Source organism: Geospiza fortis, unplaced genomic scaffold (assembly GCF_000277835.1).
Source record: "Geospiza fortis unplaced genomic scaffold, GeoFor_1.0 scaffold172, whole genome shotgun sequence".
NCBI classification, from domain to species: Eukaryota; Metazoa; Chordata; class Aves; order Passeriformes; family Thraupidae; genus Geospiza; species Geospiza fortis.
This window is the reverse complement of record NW_005054309.1, coordinates 8,013,042-8,035,604: the sequence shown is the minus strand read 5'-3', so window position 1 is coordinate 8,035,604 and position 22,563 is coordinate 8,013,042. Positions and strand designations below refer to the sequence as shown.

Sequence of the window (22,563 nt, the reverse complement as noted above, 5' to 3'; positions counted from 1 at the left end):
CATGGGTGGCTGCAGCCCATCCCCTGCGGGCTGGCAGGGCCTGTTCTCCTGGGAGGGTTTGTGCTGGGCTGGCCTGGAGCTCTCCAGCATTGCTGCAGCCTGTGGGTGGGAAAAAGGCAGGGACAGGAGTGAGAGGACAAGGATAGGAGGCAGGGATGAAGCAGGGTTAGAGGGAATCCCTCTGTCTTTGCCTCTGTGAGTCCTCAGGCGCGGCTTCTCTTGGCAGGCCATCGCACAGGGACAGTGCTTGCAGGCATGGATCCTGGTTCACTGTGGAAGTGATTTTTTTGGGAAAGGGCCTAAACTTCCAAGCTACTTATAGGGAAGGCAGAACCTCCAAATCTTCCCTGGACATCCAGGGAAAGTAAGCTGAGGCATGTGGGAGGGGAAGCCCTTGCTGAACGGGGCTGGTCCTGCGGCCTCCACAGGGGAAGGAGCGTGGAGGTGGCACAGACGTGGGAAGAGGGATGGCACTGGCACGGGGAGAGGACTGGCATGCCCTCTGTGGTGGCACAGACATGGGAAAAGGGATGGCACTGGCGCAGGGAGAGGACTGGCATGCCCTCTGTGCCTCCCAGCCCCCTCTGGCCAGCCTCCCCCTTGGCCTCCAAGCTCCCCTGGGAATTTCTTCCCGTCCTTGGTGCTTGTGGAGGAGATTGTTTTGAGCAGCACAGACTGTGGAGCTCATTGTCCCCCATGCAACACCTGCATGTTCTTGAGGCCTCGTCATCTCAGCACCAGCCTGTGGGGCCTTGTTTGCACCCGTCTGTGGCAGAGGAGGAGGGGAGAGGCAAAGTGACCTCTTTGTGTGGCTCTGCTGCTCGCTGGCAGCCAGCACTGACATCATGCCCGTCTTCTTTCTTCTTCTTCTTCTTTTTTTTCAAGTGGGCACTGCATATAGCTGCACACTCAGAAGGGCTGTCCTCTGCATGCTCTTTCCATGCAGGTCAGCCCTCCTCTATCACCTTGTGGTTAGCACAAGCCCATATATCCCAAATCTGAGGGATTGAGTCCAAGGTCAGCCCTATTGGTTCCTGTGGAGTTTGAGAGCACAGCTGGAACTCCTAACATCAGCTTTATAGGGCAGGTGTAGGACATCCCATCGTGAACAGCCATGTTGGATCTTCATCCCTGCCCTGGAACCCTGAGTCACGTATTTGGGCTTGGAGAAGTGAAAGAGAAGGTGGAGGTTTTCTGCCTGTGAATGAAAGTTTAGTGCCAGAGTAGTCTGCTCTGGTGGATTTGCCCTGCCCAGCAGAGCTGCACTTTGCCACAAAAGCCACAAGATTTTGGTTCCAGTCGAGGAGAGGTGTGCTGCAGGTCAGCCCTGCTTGCATGGCTGGAAGTGTGCAGGCAGGAGGACTGTCCCTAAAAATCCCAAAGGGCAGAAGGATGACAGGACCAGCTCACAGATGACAAATTGCAGTGACAGTGTTGGGTATCACTGTGTTAGAACAAGTGAAATCCTTTATGCTGCAGTGTCCCACCAGGGTTTGGTGTCTGGTGAGCCACTATCCCATCCCAGTCATGCTGCAGTGGGAGACCAGGGAGGACAGCAGGTGTGAGGGGATGATGGAGAGTTGTGGTGCTCCATAAACCAGGTTGCCCTTTGCTTCAGAACACAGTTTTCCAACTAGGTAGATCCTGTGAGGAAAGGAAGTGTGAGAGATCACATCTCTCACATCTGTGTCACAGAGACATTGGCAGACAAATGATCTTTGGGTCAGATTTGGACCACATCTTATTGATTTTCACCTCTGTGAGCTCTGAAGCACCTACAGGTGAATGATTTACTGGTGTCACTGATGCCCTGAATAATCTGGGCTGGGATCAGCAGCCTGGTCACAATGTTTTAGTCCCAATTACAATAATGCTCTTTTTGTCAGATCACAAATGAAGAATAAATAAGCTTCTTTTGCCCCTAGGTTACTTAAAAAAAAAAGAGAGAGAGCAAACCAACCCACATTTATATTTACAAAGCCCATTTTTTTCCAGGCTCATCAGCAAGACAGTCCCTTTGGAAGAAGAATAATGTACAGAGTTTAGGACTTTAACATTATTTAAGCTGATTAATGATCTGTTAGCTGCAAGATGAGGTGTCACCATTTCAGAGCATTTAACAAGCATGGATCAGGCTCTGAAAGATAAAATGCTGAGTTAAAATCCATTATATTCTAGAAGTAACATGCCCTGGACTGTTTTTATTCACCCTCCAGCCACTGAACTCTCACTCACGCTTTCCACAACTTCACAGGCTCCAGATTTTTCCTCTTAGGGGAAAGCAACACCCAGAGCTCTGGTTAAAAGAAAATGCCCCCCCTCTAATGCAGCAGAAATAGGGAGTGGGGTTGCAAACAAGGGAGTTGGCCCCAAGGAAAACTTCACTTGCTGCTCGGGGAAGGGATGGCAGTTTGTCACTGAGATTTGATATAAGGGAAAACGGGACTGAAACACAGCTGAGAGCGAAAAAGAAAAAAAAAAATATTTAAAAAGCTGAAAAGTTGCCAGGAAAACAATGGGCTCAGATATTCCATTGATTTTTCTGTCCACTGATAATCACAGGCTGCCGGAGTGCAACCTGTGTGCACGCCCTGCTATTCTGCTGCTGATGTGTTTATGGCTTTGTTTGATCCTATCTGACTGAGAGAATTGATTTATGGCTGAAAACAACCAACAGCAGAGGTTTGCTCTGGGCTGGTACGAAAACATTTCACACTTTGGTGTTGATGGAAAAACCCTGGCCAACCCATGTTGTTGATAATAATTTGGAGCACCCCTTGCTGGTAACGAGGGGGGCATTTTCCCAATGGAGGAGAAGGAGTCAGGCACTGGAAAATAGATTAAATATATGTTAGTGGGAATTGCTACTACAAAAGAAACCATTGTGTACTAAATAAAGGATGCTAATGAGTTTTTCTGAAGACTACATGAGGCTTACTTGTGAAACCATAGATAAAAATATTGCCTTGAACACAGAAAAAATATGGTATCTATTTTTTTCAACTAAATGCTTTGAAAGAGAAATCCGTGTGACTTTGAGTCAGCAATTCGGAATAGTTAAATTTAGATGTGAAATAAAAGTATTCTTTCTTCTGCAAAAAGCCTTTAACTTACTGTTAGGGAATTTGGCAGGGACTCACTGTCCCTTGAGTTAGAACAATCCTGTTCCCTCTCTCCCAGCTCCCCAAGCACCTTCTGTGCTTCTTGTCTCTATGCACGTCCTTCTAACTCCAACACATCTCTAATGTTGAGTGTTGAGGGCTTCAGCTCAGCAGACTGAGCTGCTGCAAATCCACAGTTAAAAAAGTCTTGGAAACACTGGGACCTGGGATGCATCCCTGTGGATTCACAGCAATCTGATGGAGCAAGGACATTCACGCCATGCAGTGCTGAGAGGATTTTTTAGGTAGAGGCAGCGGCTTTTACAAGATTTCCTACTCCAGCTGCAAAAAGCAGGCAGGATTTCCACATGTGTGCCCCAAAACAGGCCTGTCTTCCCAGCTAAATTGGCTGCTCTAGTAGGAAATATTCCCTCTCTTTGCAGACCTTCTTTTATTTTTCTGCTGGACTATATTGGCTACAGCAGCTCTAGAGTCTGAGGATTTCTTGTTTAGAGAGAGGCAAAGGGTGTCCTGACATTAGCACAAGAGAAGGGATAACAATTCTATCTACACTTCTTTTCCACATGGGCAGCCATTTTAGAACTTGAAACTTGCCCCTAAACTCCTTTTCCAGTCTCTTTGTGTTTCTTGTCAAATCACCTTTTTTTTCAGCCTTTCCCTGTGGTACAACCAGAATAAAATCTGAGCCCACAGAGAGACATTGCAATTGCTGACTGTCCTTTTCCCATCTCCTCGGAGGATTTACAGCCCAACCTAATCTATGCAGGGCGATGAAGCCCAGTGCTGTTCCAGGGCATTCCTCTTGCTCAGCAGCAGGGTCACTGGCAGCTGGCAGCCTCTGAGGACAGAGAGGTCAAGTGAACCCATGCAAAGTCCTTGGCTTGTGTTTCACAGCTTTCTGCTATTGTCAGCATTAAAATAAGGTGGTTTTACATGTAGTGGAGCCACATGCACAAGAGATGCCATTGTGTGAGCATCCCTGAGAGCTCTTCTCACCCCAGTGCAAGTGTTTTCTTCGGTCCTGTCTTGTGGGGGAGGGTCTGGAGAGATAAGGCTCTTATAGTCTATAGACAAATATATATATATATATATTTACTGCTGACAGAGAAAGAAAAGATGATTGTGTTTTTTCGGACAACAAAGCAGCTTTGTTCCCAGAGCCCATTAGAATGCTTTGTGGATTCCCAACTGATACATTTTTGTTTTAAAGCGTTGGAGGTTCATGAGCTGTTTGCAGGACCTCTCTACACGCGGGAGAAATGCTCTTCTCCCCTCCCTGCCTTCTCCAAAATTCCTTCCAAAGCTGCGGGGCCCTTCCTTTGAGGAGGCCCAAAATTATTTCTGGCTTTATAAGCATCCTTCAAGTGTTCTTCTCTTTTCCATAAGAAAATATTTTCTCTCACAATAACTGCAGCTTTGGGGATGGGTTTTTTTCTGTACCGGCCAGGAGCTACGGTTTGTTCTCTGCTTTAACTAAACAATTTTATTTTTACTCTCACCCCTTTCTTTTTCCCTCTTGCAACCTTAACTTTCTGACACTGCCTCCAGATACCTTTTAACGCGGTCGGTGGAAATCTGTAACGCTGCCATGGTCCTGTTATTGTTTTTCTCTGATTCTCTGATAGCCACAAGGATGGAGTCCTGCACAGCTTGTCCCGGAGGCAAGTAAATATTGACAGATTAATTCTTCTCAGATGTACAGGCCATCAAGGAGTATTGTTTTAGGACCTGTTCCTGGGAGGTGATTAACACCATCAACTCCCGTTGCCCTCAGTGCATGTGGGGACTCTGTGGGGACTGTCTCCCTCACATGCCACCTCCTAGCACCACTGCCGCTGCCTCTGGCTTTTTGTGGAAAAACCCCCTATGGAATATCAAGTAAAAGGTGAAGCCTGCAGTAATTTTTGACCCACTGTAGTCCCTAGGTGGGATCCCATTTTCACTTCTGCAGACTCCTCAGGTCCCATTTTTATTCAGTTCAGTAAACGTCTGGAGAGCCTTGCTGGGTTTGTCCCCATCGCTTGATCGAAATTTTCCACAGGGAAGTTGAATCTGTTTTCCAGAGCTGCGAGACATTTCCTTTTCCATGAAAAAACCCCAGCAATGCCTAACTGCTGCTTATTTTGTCCCTGCTCATTTTCTGTTCGTATTTCATAAACCCTACGCTGCGTTAGAGTTCTGGGAGATTTTGGTGAAGTTTATGTGACCACTCAGTAGAGCCACTGCAGTGATGAGGAGGGACATGGGCTGAGGACACAGCACATGAGTCCAGGTGGAAATGGGGATTTAAACCAGTTCCCACAGGTCCACAGATTTTATTCTTTTGCTGATCCATACGGTTTTCATGGCCTCTTAATTTCTAATCTGTTCCTAATTCTGCAGTTCTCCAGCACATCCGTTTAAGAGACAACCCTCATTTCTCCCTCTCAAAGATATTTTGAGGGAACAAATCTGTTTCCCTTCTAATAAATACATTATATTGTGTCAGGCAGCAGTTGTTTTTCCTTCATGCTGGTGCCTGAAAGCAATGGCTGTTCTCTCTCCATCTCTCACTCCTGAGTCTCCCATGTTGCCTCCTGCTTGGAGATCTCCTGGACCCAGCCCTGATGCTGCTGCTTCTGGATCCCACTGCGGGACTGGAAGGCAGCAGGATGGGTTTCCTCTCTATCCCCTGTCCCCCACTCCAGCTCAGAACCCTAACTCTGTCCTTCCCCCCCGTCCCCAGCCATGTGCGGCGTGGTGGCCACCATCTGGTTCCCGGTGTGCGCGCACCGCGAGACCACCATCATGAGCTTCGGCTACTCGCTCTACACGGGCTGGATCGGCTCTGCCCTCTGCCTCTTCGGCGGCTGTGTCATCGTCTGCTGCTCGGGGGACGCGCAGACCTTCGGCGAGAACCGCTTCTACTACGGCTCGGGCTCCAGCTCGCCCACCCATGCCAAGAGCGCTCACGTGTAGACACCGCGGGGACGCCCCACGGCTGCCGTCGGATGCTTTGGCTGGTGGGTTCGTGCACCCTGGGTTTGCTTCTGCTGACGCGCTGTCAGGCTCCCAAGGGGAGATTTAGAAAAGCAGCACAAATGTCTGGTAGTTTGAAGCATTATTCTCCCCGTCTCTTCTCCCCCTTTCTCTAGAAAGACAGCTCCAGCCAGCCCTACCTCTTGGTCCTCACTGTTTTATCCTGACCACCTGCCCCTTCTACTTCTTGCAGCCAGGATGGTCTGGGGATGTGGCGTGGGGTTTAGGGATTTTAGTGTATCTTCCAGCTCCCCTGGTTGTAGGAGAGTTTAAAGCAATAAAACAGAAACGAGAGAGACACTTTCCCATTGTTAGGAGGACTCTGACAGCTTCTCCCCCATTCTCACTGATTTCCCCCACTGAAGGTCACAGGTCTGGCACGGCTGGGGAGAGAGGATAGGGAGAAAGGCTGTCCTCTCCCACCAGGCAAATGTTTCTCTTTTGGAACAAGAGGAGGGGATTTTTCTGCCTTTCTCTGTAAATACTTTTATATGAGTCTGATCATTTTAGTAACAGTGTTTCCCCCACCCCCACAGTCATCAGTATGAAGGAAACAGAACCCAAAGGTCCTAATGACATGGTAGATAACAGCGCCTTTTTAAATAGTTACAAATGACTTTGGGGGCTCTAATCCCTGCCCTCTGGTTCAGTTTCTTTTTACTTTTTTTTTCTTTTGTACAGATCAATTACTAAAATATGTATTTTTACATTTTTTTAAACTCCTTTCTTTCTTCCTCTAAGTTTGTGTTCCATCTTGCCTTGTTAAAGCAGCACATTTTAACATGCAGTATATTGTACCTGTTACAATACAATTCTGGTGAGTACTGATGATGCCTTTGTACTTTCAGTGAAATACTGTACAATAAATAACAGAGTACCTGCAACCCCTGACTACTTTTATTTTTCCTTCCTTCCTGTGTGTTTCCATAGCCAGTTTTTCCATGACAGTGACTGCCAATGATTTTGAAAATTTTCTTTTTTTTTTATAGCAGTTCAGGATGAAAAACTGCTCTGCTGTGGCATTAAATGAAGAATATTTAAAATATGAGTAATCTTCCTGAATGGGACTGTCTCTTATCCTTTGGTTCTTTCAATGCTCCCAGTAGCAGCTTGTACCAGCTGTACCCACTAGTGGGTTTCTTTATATTGGGAAGAATTAGAAAGCCCCTGAAGTGGTGGAGATGACCCTGAGCACCATGAAGTTGAGACCTCATGCTGCTGAAAGTGCTCTCAGCAAAAGTAGGGGTCTGATCTGGGGTCATTGCTCTGATCAAAACTGTGTAAGATCAAGATCTAACTCTGTCCTTACCAGCGGCTGTAGCAATTTAATTACCCTGATACAAAATCCCATCTGTTCCCAGAGATGTTAACCCAGTTCAAACAATCTGTGTAAGGCAAGAGAAGGAAAAGAGGACTAGCTGCTGCTCAGACATGGGCAGGAGGAGAGCCCCAGTGGAGAGGCAGCAGGAGGAGAAGGGTCTGAGTAACCAAGATTTTTGGGATGATGAAAAATGGGAAAACAGGGCTGTCAGTCAAGCCTCGTGCATTCTGGACTGTCCTCGGTCTGCTCCAGCTGGAGAAACCAAACCGAGTGATGCAGCCGCAGTCAAGGGTGCTGCAGCTCTCACCTCCACTCCTCACGTGGGAAGCTGGAGCGTTTAAAAGGAGCCAGAGGGAGGCTGGCTGTGCTCCACGGGGACCCTTTGCCTGCCTGGCCCGGGGATGGGCAGCAGCCCGAGCATCTGCCTTTCACACCGAGCAGCCTTGAAGGCGGCTCTGTTGTGCGAGCTGCGCATCGCTGTGCAATGTCCCCAGGGCGGGCGGCGGGCGGTGGCAGGACACTTGTGCCCATGACATCACAGGCAGGGCACAGGCGGTTCTTGTACAGCCCGAGGACGCTGTCAGTGCTGCCATTGATGTGCGGGTGCCCCGGGCGGAGGGGGGCACAGACGTGCCAGCTTGTGCAGGCTGCCCGGGGATTGTGGATTGTGCCCGCGGGTTCACCCTCCTAACCCCGGCACCGGCTGCGGCGGGGGACGCCTCGGAACAGGGATCCGATGGAATGCTGCCTGCAGACAGCCCTGGAGCAAACTGGGAAGGAAAGCACGGGAACACCTGGGTCGGATGCCCGGGGAAAGGTTTTGGTGCTGCGGGAGGTGCATGAGCCCTGCCAGGCAGTGCTTAGGGGATTTTTTTTCTGCCCACCCCGTTAGGGTGCACCCGGTCCCTTCCAATCTTACCCATCCCGCGATCCTTATGGTGCTGGGGACCCTTGGCAGGGGATGGGGCTGGGGCTCTCTGTGCTCTGTCCACAGCGACAGGTTACCAGGTTACCAGCATCCAACCCCAAATCCAACTCTTGAAAGGCCCTGGGAGTGCTGCTCAGAGGAAGGAAGAAGTTTTATTTCAGGGAAGGAAATTAAAAACCAAACAACGCAGCAACCCCACAGCAGCTGCAGGGAAAATGCAACCATGGGGTGTGAGGAAATGGGGCCAGGAATGTGATGGGGAATTAGTGCTGGCACCACAGAGGGGAAGGGTTCTGAGGAAGCGCACAGAACATTGAACTTTTCTAGTTTTTAGAGGATCAAAGCTGAAACATCTGCTTTGAGCCTGCCTGAACCAAGAGAGCCCGGTGAGGCTCTCTTGGTCTGGATTGGCCACAGCACTGTTGGCTCATGAAGGCTTTTAGTGCTCATTTGCTGACCCAAAGCCTCAAAATAGGATCAAATATAAATCTCCTGAATCAAAAAACTGCTCCACACCATTCCTAACACCAAGTGGTGGCTGTGAACCATGGTGGTCACCCCAGCCCCTGATGCCCAGCAGAGCTCTCCCCAGCTCCACCAGGACCAGCTGGAGCTCTTCATCCCATACCCATGATGGGGAGAGCACCTGGCAGGCTCCCCACTCCCCAGATAACATGGACAGCAGGAAGGAGCCCTTGGGGGCACGCTGGTGGCCCTGAGCACCCCAAAGGGGACAGGCAGCTGTGTCTGCCTCTCCACAGCCCCTCTGCCCGTGCAGGGAGGGGACAGTGCTGTGACACCCCAGCTCCTCCAGGGAAAGGTGAGTGCCAGCAGATTGGTGCACCCCAGGCCTTTGCACTGCAATAGTCAACCTGTGGTCATTGGCTTTAGGTTTTGCCTTCTTTTTTTTCCCTTTTTTTTATTGTGTAAACAAATAACCATTTTCTCTCACAACACTACAAGTAAATAACAAAGTCAGTCTGCTGAAATGGATCTTCTAAAATGGAATTTTTGAATCACTTAAAGCAAGATTTTGTTAATTTCTATCTTCCATTTAGCACTAAAAAAATATCAGAACTTCAGGTACTGATTGGCTAAACAAAATTTACATGGGAATTTTTTTTTTATTATTACTTTTTGGTTTAGTCTTTCATTTAAAAGATTTACATTACTATGGAAGCTAATTCTAAGACACATTTGTTTCTGGCTTTCTTTACAAATCCCTTAGTTCCTCTTTGATTTTTAAATGTAAAGGCACACAATAAAGCTTTATGCATTTATTAAAATATACAGATTTTGGTAAATTTAGAATTTTTTTCTTAGTATCTTGATTATATATATGCATTATATGTATAGTTGTCAACAACACAGTCATTTGAAAATAAAAATCACTCCATAACATATCTGCATATTTTTTTTCTTTCTCATGACACACTACAAGACCCCATTGTACAATGCACCAATGGGCTTCTGGAAACCACAAAAAAAAAATTGATAGAACAAACTGCTTTTAACAAACACACCAACTTCATACCAGAACTGCAGAGAATTGTTACACCAGAAAGTACCACCTGCAAAAAAAAAAAAAAAAAAGAGCAAGATATACATCAGAAAGACTGAACGAAACGAAGTGAAGGTCATTTACAAGCTGGATTTACAACATCCCATGTTGCTGGGGTGTGATTTCGTTGCCATGTGGAGGATGCTGGAGCGCTGGACCGAGGGGTGGTGACCGTGTGGAGTGAATTTGCAGGGGGGCTGAGATCTTACAGAGTTGGCCTGGAAGGTTTGAGGTATTTATGCTCCATCTGTACCATGCATTTGGCCCCTCAGGGTGTGTGCCCTGTGGAGGGCAGGCAGGCATGGAGGGGCTTTGTGCCTCTCACCAGAGGTGGGAGCAGGATGGTCCCGCTCTGCCACGTCCTCCTGATGGCTCAGGAATGTGAGAACCTCCCTCAGGGCACCCTGGGGAAAGGCTGGAGTTGGGGTTACAGCAAAATAAGCACTTGCACCTCTTCCCAGCCCCCTGGCCAGCAGTGCCCAGAGGTGATGGGCACACCTGGACATTTTGCCTTCTCAGCCTTTGCTCGTGCCCACTGAAGAGCCCAATGCTGCTACAAGAGACAGCACATGAGTTGCCAGAGGCTGAACCCGCACATCTCCCAGGAGCTGCCCCCCAGAACAGGGAGCAGGGATCCTGTAAACCCAGCCTTTGGCTACTGGCAAACTCCCAAGACCTGTGGCTTGGTCAGCTTCTCCTTAAACACCTCTGTTGGGTGGGATGTGGTGCAGCTCCCACCCCCAGCACGGCGAGGGCTGACAGCAGCCCATCCACATCTGACCATGCCATGGTGGCATCAAATGCTGTTCCCTGGTCATCCCAGGATGGGGCAAATCCATCTTCCCCGGGAAGGGGAAGGAGGATAGGTGACTGGGAATGGGGGCAGCCAAAAGGCTGCTCAGATCCAATGGAGAAGTTCCTAGAGACACCAAAGAGCAAGGGGTCAAGCCCTTGTCAAATTATACGGCGTGACTAGAGCGGACGTGACAACAGACACTGGTACTGGGAACTGCTCTGTAGCAAGAGATTAAGGCTGCAAGAAGAACAGGCTTTGACCCAACAGGGTGCTTGGGCATGAGTTTGTGGCTCAGCAGATGCCCAAATACTGTGTGGAAGCAGGACGAAAACGATTACCTTGGATATGGTATAGTACAATAGCTGGTAGGAAAATAGCATCAATCTTTCTCCCTGAAAACACACAGCCAGACCTGCGAGGTGCCATCTCTCTTGGGTACTTCTAAGGCATCAAGGACGAAAGCAGCCAAGCATGGGTGGGCAGTGACCGTCACAAGAGGAGCTCAGTGCTGCAGCAGAAGTTTCCTGAGCTGGCCTGAGAGCGGTGCACATTGCAACAGCTTTTTAGTTGGACACACACAGGTTTTCTCCTTGTAGAAGCGTGGTAGGGGTGGGCAGCAGGAGTCAATGCCAGTGCAAAGCTTACAGGTCCTTTAGCCAAATCCTCACTCCCACCCTGAAGCTGCTGCAGAAGCCAAACTTCCCTTGGCTTGCCCGGAGCACTCCAGGTTAAGATCTACAGGATTGGATGTTCTTCTCCACTGGGAAAAGGACTCTAGTTAGCCACTGTTTGGGGCAGGAGCTGGAGGGATACTTTTGCAGCCCCAGGCAGAGCATCTCCATCAAGCCCTTGCATCCTAGGAGTGACGGGGATGGGCACAGACACCCTTTGCACCTGCTTGCCCACAGAGGGTGCCAGACAGGTGTTTTGGGACCCTGAGCCTCATCCAGTGTACCAAAGCATTAAAGATTCTCAATATCCATGAGGAAATCCTGCCCCTGTTGATGTTAAATTGTCCCCTGGGATGCCAGCAGCAGCCCATGGTACTGGGGGTTGGTCTGGGCTGCACTGGAGCCCCGGGATGGATCCGTCTGCAGCCTTCAGCAGCTGGGGGAAGGATGGGAGTTGCTGCCTGATTGATTTTGTTTACCGTTTATTAAAAAAATGTTCCTCCACCACAGTGTTTTACATGAAGCATGATGGGCTCCGTAACTGGACCTGCTGATATTCACTGACCAAACTCCATCACTGCTGACCAACGATTCCGTGGGGACACAGGCAGCAGGGAGTCTGATGGCACTTCTGGGGGCCATGGCCATGTTCAGGGACTTTAACATCCTCCTGCTGACCACACAAGCCACCAGCTCTGTTTGGTTTCAGACTGAAATACGGACACTTACGGAATGAGCAGCATTTCAGTGTTTTTCATACAGTACCCACCAAGCCAAGGTCAAAACCAGAGAATATTGTACAAGGTGCAGACGGCAGTAGGGAGACAGATTTCAACCACCAAGTCCTCTCCACTTGCTACCCATGGCCCAGCCCTGCCAATATGTGGCTGACCCATGGATGCTGCTGTTTTGTGAGGGCATGGATGCGTGTCTGGAGCACTGAGGGCAGAGTGAGCACTGGAAGGTGCCCAGCACGGTGAGGAAATGACAGCACAGTCATTTTTGTAAAAGACACAAGGTGGTGGAAACAGTGCCCAACCTCAAACTGGTGATGCTCAGAGGAATGTGTGGTCCTCGTCGACCATTTGTACAAAGAAGGTTGAGCCAAGAGTGGGTCACAGCCCTCACTGTGACCAGGAATGGGATCAGGCTCCCAGCCACAGATTTGGGGTGTTGGGCTGTGTTGGGACTTAAAGGTTGGACTGAGACATGGACTAATTTTGAATAACAGTACTGGGGTTTGGAGTGTAGGGATGGACATGGGGACACTGCTCTGTGCAGTGCACCAGAATGGGCCATGGAAACTCTGTGTGATGGAACCAACTATGCATCTCTGAGCTAGTCCCAGGGAGGAGTGTGTCCATCTCCATTTTGTACCTACCCACCTCTCTGTGCCTCTGGCTCAGCTACCATTTCTAGGTGGATCAAAGGGAAAAAAACACACATGCCAAGAAAGTGCCAAAAATTTTAGAGTGGCATCCCACTGCTGTGGCCATTGGATGGACTTTCCCCAGGGACAATTTGACTTATCCCCTCATGCGGCTCCTTCCACCTCTCAACACCCTCCTGGTTTGGCACATCTCCCACTCTGCTGCCTCGCTGGTGCAGCTGGTGCTGGGAGATCAGCCAGTGCTGGGGGATCAGCCAGCGTTCACCAGAGCAAGACCCCACTGGTGGAGCTAGGACAGGCCACGGGTGGGTTTGGTTCGGGGTCAGCGGCAATCGCAGAGCGTGTCCCGAGTACCAGAGGTGAGCAGGGCGGTGGTGGAGGATCCAGGGAGGTTGGGGCAGGATGGGGGGAGCCACGGGACCCTTCCTCATCGCCTGTCCCACTACTCAGGTGAGTAGTCCAGCTCATCGTTGGCGATCAGAGCATCCGACGGCGGTTTGTGCCGGCCTTTGCTTTTCGACCTGCCACTTGTCCGATGGCTCTCTTTGGCGCCCGCCATTTGCTGGTACGAGAAGCTCTTGTCCTCAGAAGGACCCCAGGCCGGGTAGCTCTCGCCCTCGGGGGCAAAGGAGAAGCCGTCGTCCACGGAGAAGGGGTCGACGTCCACGTCGTAGCGCTGGTAGGTGCTCTGGTGCAGGGCCTCCTCCCGGGCGCTGATCTCCAGCGTGCTGTTCCACATCCCATAGCCAAAGTAGATGAGCAGACCTGGGGTGGGCAAGAGGGAAAGGGTTGGACCCCAGCTACTCACTAGCCCTGCTAGCCCTACCTGATTTCACCTTCATGCACAAATGCTTTCACTGGCAGCAAATACATCCAGAGACCAGATTTCTGGTGGATCACTTCTGGTGGATTTCTGGTGGGATTAACCTATCCCAGACATCTGCACAGAGAAATCCAGACTCCACATGCCATGGACTAGTCATGGGGGACTGATGTGAGGTTAAACCAGGATCACGTATCTCTGCCAGAAAAACCAATGGGATGTCCCATCCCCAACAGCCATGGATGGGCTGGTGGAGCTCATTACACCCAACACAGCGGTTTAATTGACTCATTGCTGGCAGCTCAAGAGGTATGAGTTGAACTCATGGAGGAAAGTGCTTAATTACAGCAGATTAAATTGATGTTTTGGAGTGATCTTATCTTCCAGGTAGAAGGGCTTTCCCTGGATTTGCAGCTTTGCCTATTGACCTAAAGGGCCAAAAAATCACTGAGTATGGCCCAAAAATGCAGATGACAACCCCTGCCCAATCACTCAGCTTGGAGATATGAGATCTGCTTTATTGTCTTGGGTTTGTGGGCTGTGTTGCAAAGTAAAGTGCTATGGATATGCTAGACTCCTGGTTATGTGTCAGAAAGCCTAAATTTGGGAAAAAAAGGATCCACAACAGAGTCTGTGAGTCCTAAGATGCCCCTACCCAGGAGTTAAGAGCTTGAGCTAAAAGGAGCTACAGTTTCTGTAGCTGACTTTCCCAGGGCTTCTAGAATTGGGCAGCTATGGACTTTGGAAAAGCAGTGCTGAAATACTGGTGTGGGCTGCTGAAAAGCTCAAGTGGGTGTGACAGAGCAAGAAATCAAACTGATTTCTGTACAAAACCTGCCTGTGAGGCAATTTCCAGAACCCGCCTACTTTGCACCAAAAAAGCCATCAAAATAGTCACCTTTGCATGGAGTCATTCTCTTCCATGAAACTGATGTTTTCTGGAGGTGTTATAATTTTCCATTTAGCTGTGGTTCAGGGGCTGGATAAAATGAGATTTCTAAAAACTTCAGAATGGCAAAGGGCAGATGAGAAGGACTGGGTATTTCCCAGGCATCAGCCTATTCACTCTAATTAGGGAAGCTGTTATTATTAATACCCTTCCAAAAGAGTGTCAGTAAAAAAATTAAAATAAATGAACCTGGGACTCACCCACAAAACACCAGACGGCGAATCTGATCCATGTGACAGTGGAGAGCTTCAGCATGAGATAGATATTGACCAGCATGGCGAAGGCAGGGACGAAGGGCAGACACGGGGCCATGTAGGGCAGCTTCTTGGGGTTTTCTGGCTGCTGCAAGATCACAAACACCAGCACAGCGATGAGCAGCACCATCAGCACCACCAGGAGGACAGCCCACCAGCTCTGCTCAGAGATGTAGTCTGACCCAAAAATGATGAAGGAGCAGAAGATGAACATGAGGACAAAGAGCAGCAGCACACAGGTGGTGACGGTGTGGCCGGTGGCCGCCGTCGGGCGATCCATTTTACCCGGCAGCCCGAGGTGGATCCGCATCGTGTAGTACCGAGGGCCGATCAGCTTCTTCAGCTTGATGAGGTAGATGTTCTCAGACTCATCTGCCTCTATCCCCGAGGTCATGTCCACGGTGCCATAGTTGGGGTGATTCACGTTGTAGGCGGATTTATCGGATTTCCCAATTAGCATCTCGTTGTCTCCTAGCGACGGCAGATTTTTTGCCCCGCATGTGTTGGTTGGTGGGCCAGAGAACTCCTCTCCTTCACTGCCAGGAGAGCAAGCTTCCTTCTCACAGTCTGCCAGGATGCCCTCCTTCTTCTTGGTGTGCTCCTCGGAGAGGAATTTGACGAAGCCATCGATGTCGCTCTCGGGCTGGTAGCGGAGGAGCAGGACGCAGACGGACACCAGCGTGTATGCGAGCAGGGTGCCAATGGACATCATCTCAATCAGGTCCCTCAGGCTGACCAGTAAGGAGAGCAGAGCTGCCAAGAACCCAGACACGATACAAGCCACAACAGGGGTTTCTGTGTAAGAGCTGACGTGGGACAAAAACCTGGAGCACAGAACAGTCACAGGAAGTTAAAATCACAGAGGTTCCCTGTTGCAATAACCCTTCCCTGGTTGCAGGGGACAGTCTCAGGGATCCCTTCAGGTCCTGTTGCTTTTTAGACCTTTGATTCCAAGTGGGGACTGGCAACAGCGCTGAAGTTGAATTTGGAGTTAGATCTGGGTCTGACCAGCTCTGCAATGAGCACTCGGATACTTCCCAGATTTTATCCATATAAACTGCTCTCCTTTGCAAGTAGCTCTCAAATTAAACACTCATCCCCACATAATCAGAATCTCTAGGTAACAGCACCAAATGAGAAACTTCAGGATATTTTCCCCCCAGGACAATGCTCCTGATATTTTCCCCCCAGGACAATTCTCCTGATATTTTCCCCCCAGGACAATGCCTTGGCTTGTGCCCCATTCTGCACCCACCTTATCTGTGCATGCCCATTGCTCCCTGTAGTGACAGTGTGGGACCCCCAAACCCCCCAGCACAATTTCCCCTCAGATCCCAAGAGGCCAGAAATAAATGCCAGCGTGGGTATGACTGACCTGAAGAGCAGCCCATCACCAGCCATGGCATAAATGACTCTGGGCATTGGGAAGAGGGAGCCCAGCAAGCTGACAGTGAGGCCAGCCACAGACCCGATGGCAACGATGAATTTGGCTGCATAGAAGCCGTGGACCACAAACATTTCCATCAGTGGGGACTCGGTGTCGATGGCATCGTAGGGCACCATCAGCGTGAGGATCATGCTCACCTGGCAAGGCAACAGGAGCAGGACAGGGCTGTCAGCATCAGCACTGGGGACTACTGGGGATTCTCAGGGTGGAGGGGATGTAAAATGCTGGAATTAGGTCTGTTTACACTTTGCTGTAGGATGGTTAATCCTGAAAACTGTGGGGTCTTAATCTCTGCTACTCAAAGGCAAGAAGGGGATGCTTGAACCTCGCTTCAGGGGTGATGCAGGAGTCAGGTGGGACTGGTGAGGGTGGTGGGACTGGCAGGGTTAGTAACACTCACTTTGGCTGCATTCCTGTGTGAAAAATGATGCTGGGGCAGACCCCAAATCCAGATTGCATTGCTTGGAGCAACACTCTGGCCCTATTTGAGTCAAAAAATTTGTTTTCATGAGAAGCCCACTCCCATGCAGGAGAGGTGAGTTTCTCTGAAATTATCAGAACAGTGTTTTTTCTCCTTCATAACTAATTTTTGCTCTTTTGCAAGGAAAATCTCTGAGCACAAGCATGCTCTTATTGGGGTGCAGAGCAGTGCAATCTCACACAGCCATCCCTGCCTCTCCTTCCCCTCACTTGGATCCTCTCCCGTATCTCCAGCAGAGGCAGTGCTGCTTTTTCCAGAACCACGGAGAAAGGATGCTGCAGGGCTGCTGCTCCTTCTTTGCTTCTCTCCTGGGTGCAAAAATAGCTGTGGATGGGGACAAAAAAAACCTGCCTGCCACCACGTCCCTGCAGCTGGCAGAGGGGTCTTGTCAGGTGACAGGAGCCTGGGGACAAACAGAGAGGAGCCTTGGCAGGCACTGTGCAGGTGCCCAGAAGGACTCACATGGTACATATATATATATTTACATGCATCCATACATATTTATGTACATTCACACCCGTGCAGGGACTACTTACAGACACATAAGCTGTCAGGCACGTGACAAGCGAGGCTGTGATGGCGTAGGGGATGGAGGTGTTGGGGTTCTTGGCCTCCTCTCCCGTGGTAGCAATGATGTCGAAGCCAATGAAGGCATAGAAGCAGGTTGCAGCCCCCTTGAGCACCTGTGGGGAGGATCAAATATCTGGGTGCCAGGAGGGAGGCTGGCGCCCAGCCAGGGAGAGGGAGCTGAGCAAAAACTGAGCAGGGCTGTTGTGCCTTGTCTGAGCTAAAGGGTGAGTGGCCACAGGTCTGGGGGTGTACATGTAGCCCTGGAAGCACCCCTAACCCATCAATCTGACCTGGGGAAAAGATTTCAACCTGTGCCCTGAGCCATGGAGGCATCTGCAGCTCACCCCACAAACATGCAGTGCCTGAATACGCTGGGAGATCCTGCCAGTGTCAGAGGAGACAATCAACCAATTTCAGGTTTGCTTTAACAATCCTCCACCCCAAATCCATTTTTATGAGTAGGGATCTGGAGCATGTTTACACATTCTGCCTTAGCAAGATGTCTCATGTGGCAGCAAGATCCGCTCGCAGAGGAAGCAGGAGAGAGCAGCAGCCGTCAGATGTGAGCCGCTTCCCAAACAACCTCTGTTTTGCTTGGAAGCTGCAGACAGGTTAGGAGCACACATTGGAGCACTTGGATGAGGAATTATTTGTACTGTTTGGTTATTCTTTTTTAATGTGATTTTTAAAAATATACAATATTAGCGAGGACATTTATAGGAAAGGAACGCTGGAGCAGGGTGAAGACAGCCTGGCTGAGCTGGAGCTGTGAAACCCTTGCAGCTTGCTGGGTACCACCTGTCCATCACACCTCTGTCATCTCAGCTGTCAGGAGATACTGCACACAGTAAAACTCACCTCTTTCAGGGACTGTCTGTAATTATCCTTTTAAAATATGCCCTACACTGTTGGGGATCTCACACTTGTGCTTGGTGGTGGACTTGCTTGTACAAACAACTTGTGAGACAATGCACCAGCTGAAAAGGATGAGACCACCCTACTGAGGTTTTCTGTGTTTTGGGTATGCATCTATCTTTTAAAACTACTTTTTTTTATTTTTTTGCCAAGAGATATCTGGTGCATTGAATTGGAGCAAACCAGATATTTTCCATTTTCTCTTTTTCACTCCTATTATATGGTATAACAACCCAAGCACAACCCGAAGGTAAATATGACCTCTGTTCTCAAGTGAGCCTCAGAGCTCCTCTCCCCACTGTTGTTCTCTGGCAAAGAGGCACTGATTTACTGGATGAAGGTGAAGGGACTATATGCAAGTTTGGGATCCTTTCAATAATCAAGATTCGTGGTTTACTTTACTTTCTTGCTTATTTTTCTGCACAAAACCCCGATGGAGTTGAGCAGTGTAAATCTGAGAAATTATCTTGGGTTTAGGCCAGCTGAGATATTTTCAGTCTCTGTTCACCCTTGGATAAAAACCAGTGCAAGCAAGCTAAAAAAGCCAAATATGTCCAAATTCTCAGTAAGCTTTGAAGGAACATCCATAGAATAAGTGCTGGCAGGTGGCATTATGAAGTGCTCAAAACAAATGCTTGAGAACATTGTTGTTGAAAACCAGCCAACAAAAGTATCTCCCCGCTCCGCAGAGGCTGAGCCAGCTCTCTGGAGCTCCCTGTCTTAGATAGCCACAGCATTTTGCTCCATGGCCTGGCAATTAGTGGCATTTCCTTGGGGATACTTCCACGAGGAGTTTGACTGCAGAAGGGCATTTTGGAAAAGTTCTGGGTTTATGCTAAGAGGAATTAGGAGACAAAGCGTTGCCGTACTCTTTGGGTTTGGTGGAAAGAGCAGGTCTGGATCCAAGCCTGCACTCCTGGGATTTGGTTTCCCTGGCCAAAGCACAGGTGGATTTAGCAGGGCTGGGTTCTGGAGGGTACAGCAGAATGGGGGTGTGTACCCCATGAGCAAGGCTGAGTGTGTGGCAGCACTCAGGTGCTGTGTGTCCCTCCGTGCTCCCAGGACTTACCCCTGGCCATCCGAATGGCAGGAATTGCCCTTCAGCCCAGTTGTCACTTTTGATGTAGAACAGACCAGCAATCATGATGAAGACCCAAACTGCCAGGTTAATGACATTGAGCACGTTGTTCAGTCCCACTGAGTTCTTCACCCCCATGGCCACAATGATGGTGACAATGACAGCAATGACCAGAGCAAGAAGGTCAGGGTACGACTCCTCTCCTTTCCCTAGGTGAGAGAAAAGAGATGTGCTACTCTCCATCCACAGAATATCCAGGATCTCTGTGGGGGAGTTTTAAACACTTTTCAGACCTTGAAGTTTTGCAGAACTCTTGGGTCTCATTGCAAAAGTGGTCTCCAGAGGCCCATGTCTCCACTAGCTAAAGTTGTTTAATTAAGGTGATAAATCTTGATGTCTCGAGACACTGTTCAGACTTTTGGGAGAGCAGCAGGCCAATGACTGTGTCCCAATTTGCATAACATGTATCTGCCAAGTACTCATTAAAAATCAACCAGCCATGAAGTTTTCATGACACAGGTACAGGACAGCTGGCTGGTTTGCTTACTGGTAGGATTCATGGACTGTTGCTGGAGCTGATGGTCATACAGGACCACCACGGCCCCCAGTCCCCAATAGTACAGCAGACACCAGCTTGTGTCCTCTAACAAAATTCTGTGTGTGCCTCAAGGGGACCAAGCAGAGAGTTTGCACTGGGTGAAGTGTTTCTGTGCTGCCCCTACCCTCTGACATTCGACTGTGCACGCATTCTAAATGCCAGCTCATCCCAAAGGGGCTCAAAATATCCCGTATCCCATCCCCTCCAATCCTGCCCGTGCGCCAGGCTGCTGAGGCAAAATACCAGAGCCAGCCAGCCAGTAAATAATGAATGAAGCCTAATATCCATGTCTGACTCCTGATGAGCTTCCAATTACTTTTCCTGCCCGAATTGATGGAGGTGTCTGTGCCCAGCAGGACGCACCCAAGCCGTTGAGCGTGCCGACGCTGCTGATCATCCAGCGGCTGATGGTGTGGTTGGCCAGCGAGTCAAACATGCTGCTGAGAGCACTGGCACCTGCAGCTGTCCCAATCAGGTACTCCAGGATCAGGTTCCAGCCGATGAAGAACGCCACAAACTCCCCCACGGTCACGTAGCTGTAGGTGTAGGCAGAGCCCGTGGTCTTGGGGACGCGCACGCCGAACTCAGCGTAGCAAACTCCTGGTTGGAAAAAGAGGGAGAGGTGTAAGGAAAAAGAGGTTGGGAAATGGAAAAAGTAAAACTGCCTTGGTGCCACCTTCCCGGAGGTGCTAGAAGGTGTCAGGACTGCAGTCAATGTCAGGAGCACAGAGACATCACATGGTGACCCTCCTTCCCCTGTTTCTTGGCTTAAAAACCAGAAATATTTCCACTAGGAAATATTTCTGGGCTTCTCTTTTTGAGAAGACACAGTTCAAACCAGCCAGATGTTTACATGGGATCCTGGACCAGTGCTGCACGGTCTCATCCTAGAGGAAGATGCCACAGAAGGCTACACCTCTCCCTGCCCCAAACTTCCAGTCTCCAAACACTCATCCTGCATCATTGCTCTGCAGATCCAGGCATGAGCACTGTCCTGATCATCCCTGCTTTTGTTCATACCCAGGCAAGAGGAGTTTGAAGACGTCTTACATAGGGAACATAACTTATTTTAACACTTGAAAAATATTGTATTTAAATCTTCTAAAGAATATTTGCAAAACTAACTGTGCAGAAGAAGAAAAGAAAAGCAAAAAGTATTTAACTGTAAACATTTGGGAGGAGGATTCATCAGACTTCAATACTTTTTGAACTCCTTGTGTGCTTACTATGTCAGGATAATTTTTTAATAAAAACCTGACCCTGACACGTTGATGTATTAAAACAACCATTAGCTTTTTTAAAAAAATGAATGGATGTACTTAGTCTCAAATTCTCCAAATATTATTCAGGACAAGTGCTGAAAGGGTCCTGCATGTTTAACACTGATTAGGCCCCTGCCCCAAAGACCCCAGTAAAGTTCATATGGGTGAGTTGGTTAAGGCTGTTACTACCATTGAGTAAACACGTAGTAATTATTGAGCTCTCTATCAACCAATATTCTCCATTTAGAAGATAATGATTGCTTCAAATTTGCAATCAGTTTAGTACAGAGAGAGGAATGAATAATTTATAAAAATGTTATGAGGTGGCTGCTCTTCCTTAAGTGCTGTTTTTACACTGTACAAACACAGAGTTGTTGAATCTCTTAAGCTGAATTTGATGGTGCTTGTTTTCCTGCTTTTGGAGGATTTTTATATTCCATTCACTGCTTAACTTGAATGTGGGTTGCTTTGCAATGGGACTCTTCAAAACTTGATTTCTGTAAAGCAGCCCAACAGGAGCCACAAGAGGTTTCCATCATCCATCCAGCCCTACCGACAGTCATTATTCAAAGCTGATGAAAAATGCATGCACTCGGCAAAGGTACGGTGTTCACAGATAACTGCAGGCCTGAATGATTTATGAAACTGGTGCTCTGACGAAGACAAGTATCTAGTTTCTCTCTTTGATGGCCTTAAAAATACATATATATACACTCTTTCTTGTAGGCAGCTCTCGTTTTAGCCAACGACAAGATAATGATTTAAGAGGATGGTTATCTATACACAACAATAATGCTAAAGCAAAGAAATGAATATGTATAAAATGTTGGAGTTTTTGATTATTCTACTTGGATCCCAAAATAGAAGAACTGTTTTTCACTAGGGGTTGGGTACAGCAACAGGTTGAGAGTATCAGCATTAGGTGTCAGCATGTATTACACACAAACATATATATATAACATATACCAATATCTGCTGCATTCACACTATATTATTACTATTGTTGTTGTTATTAATATACTATTATTATTATTTTTACCATCTATCTGCACAATAAAACTGTGTTACTCAGTTACTCCTTGGCAGTTCAAGCTATTCAGCACCTTGTTCCCCTGTATGCAGAGGAATGCAGCTCTCCCAGTGCTCCTGCACAGCCAGCCCAGCTCTGGAACTGCAGTGAGAGCTTGGGTACATCCTCCCTGTCACAACTGTTTAATTTGGAGACAGATTTCTCTTCTTCCCCCCAGTCAAGAGTGTTTGCAATTTCTGAAGAAAACATGACAACACAGTGGTTTTTTTGAAGAGCAAGCATTCTACAGAGGATCATTTCTTTTCCTTGAATGTCTGCTACCCTTGTGCAGTTGGTGTGGCAGTCATTA

At 48.7% G+C, this 22,563-nt stretch overlaps 2 protein-coding genes across 2 annotated transcripts in view; one reads left to right on the top strand and one right to left on the bottom strand.

Moving 5' to 3' along the window:
- CLDN11 (claudin 11) overlaps positions 1–7,018 on the top strand; it is a 10,098-nt gene extending 3,080 nt beyond the window's left edge. Inside the window, exon 3 of the mRNA XM_014312292.2 lies at positions 5,848–7,018. Coding sequence (XP_014167767.1) covers positions 5,848–6,080 — 233 coding nt within the window. The 3' untranslated portion in view covers positions 6,081–7,018. The remainder of the gene's footprint in view (positions 1–5,847) is intronic.
- Positions 7,019–9,651: 2,633 nt separating this feature from the next.
- SLC7A14 (solute carrier family 7 member 14) overlaps positions 9,652–22,563 on the bottom strand; it is a 15,968-nt gene continuing 3,056 nt past the window's right edge. Inside the window, 6 exon segments of the mRNA XM_005419038.2 lie at positions 9,652–13,572; positions 14,780–15,657; positions 16,209–16,417; positions 17,298–17,444; positions 19,316–19,533; positions 20,286–20,522. Of these exon segments, the coding sequence (XP_005419095.2) occupies positions 13,250–13,572; positions 14,780–15,657; positions 16,209–16,417; positions 17,298–17,444; positions 19,316–19,533; positions 20,286–20,522 (2,012 nt within the window). The 3' untranslated portion in view covers positions 9,652–13,249.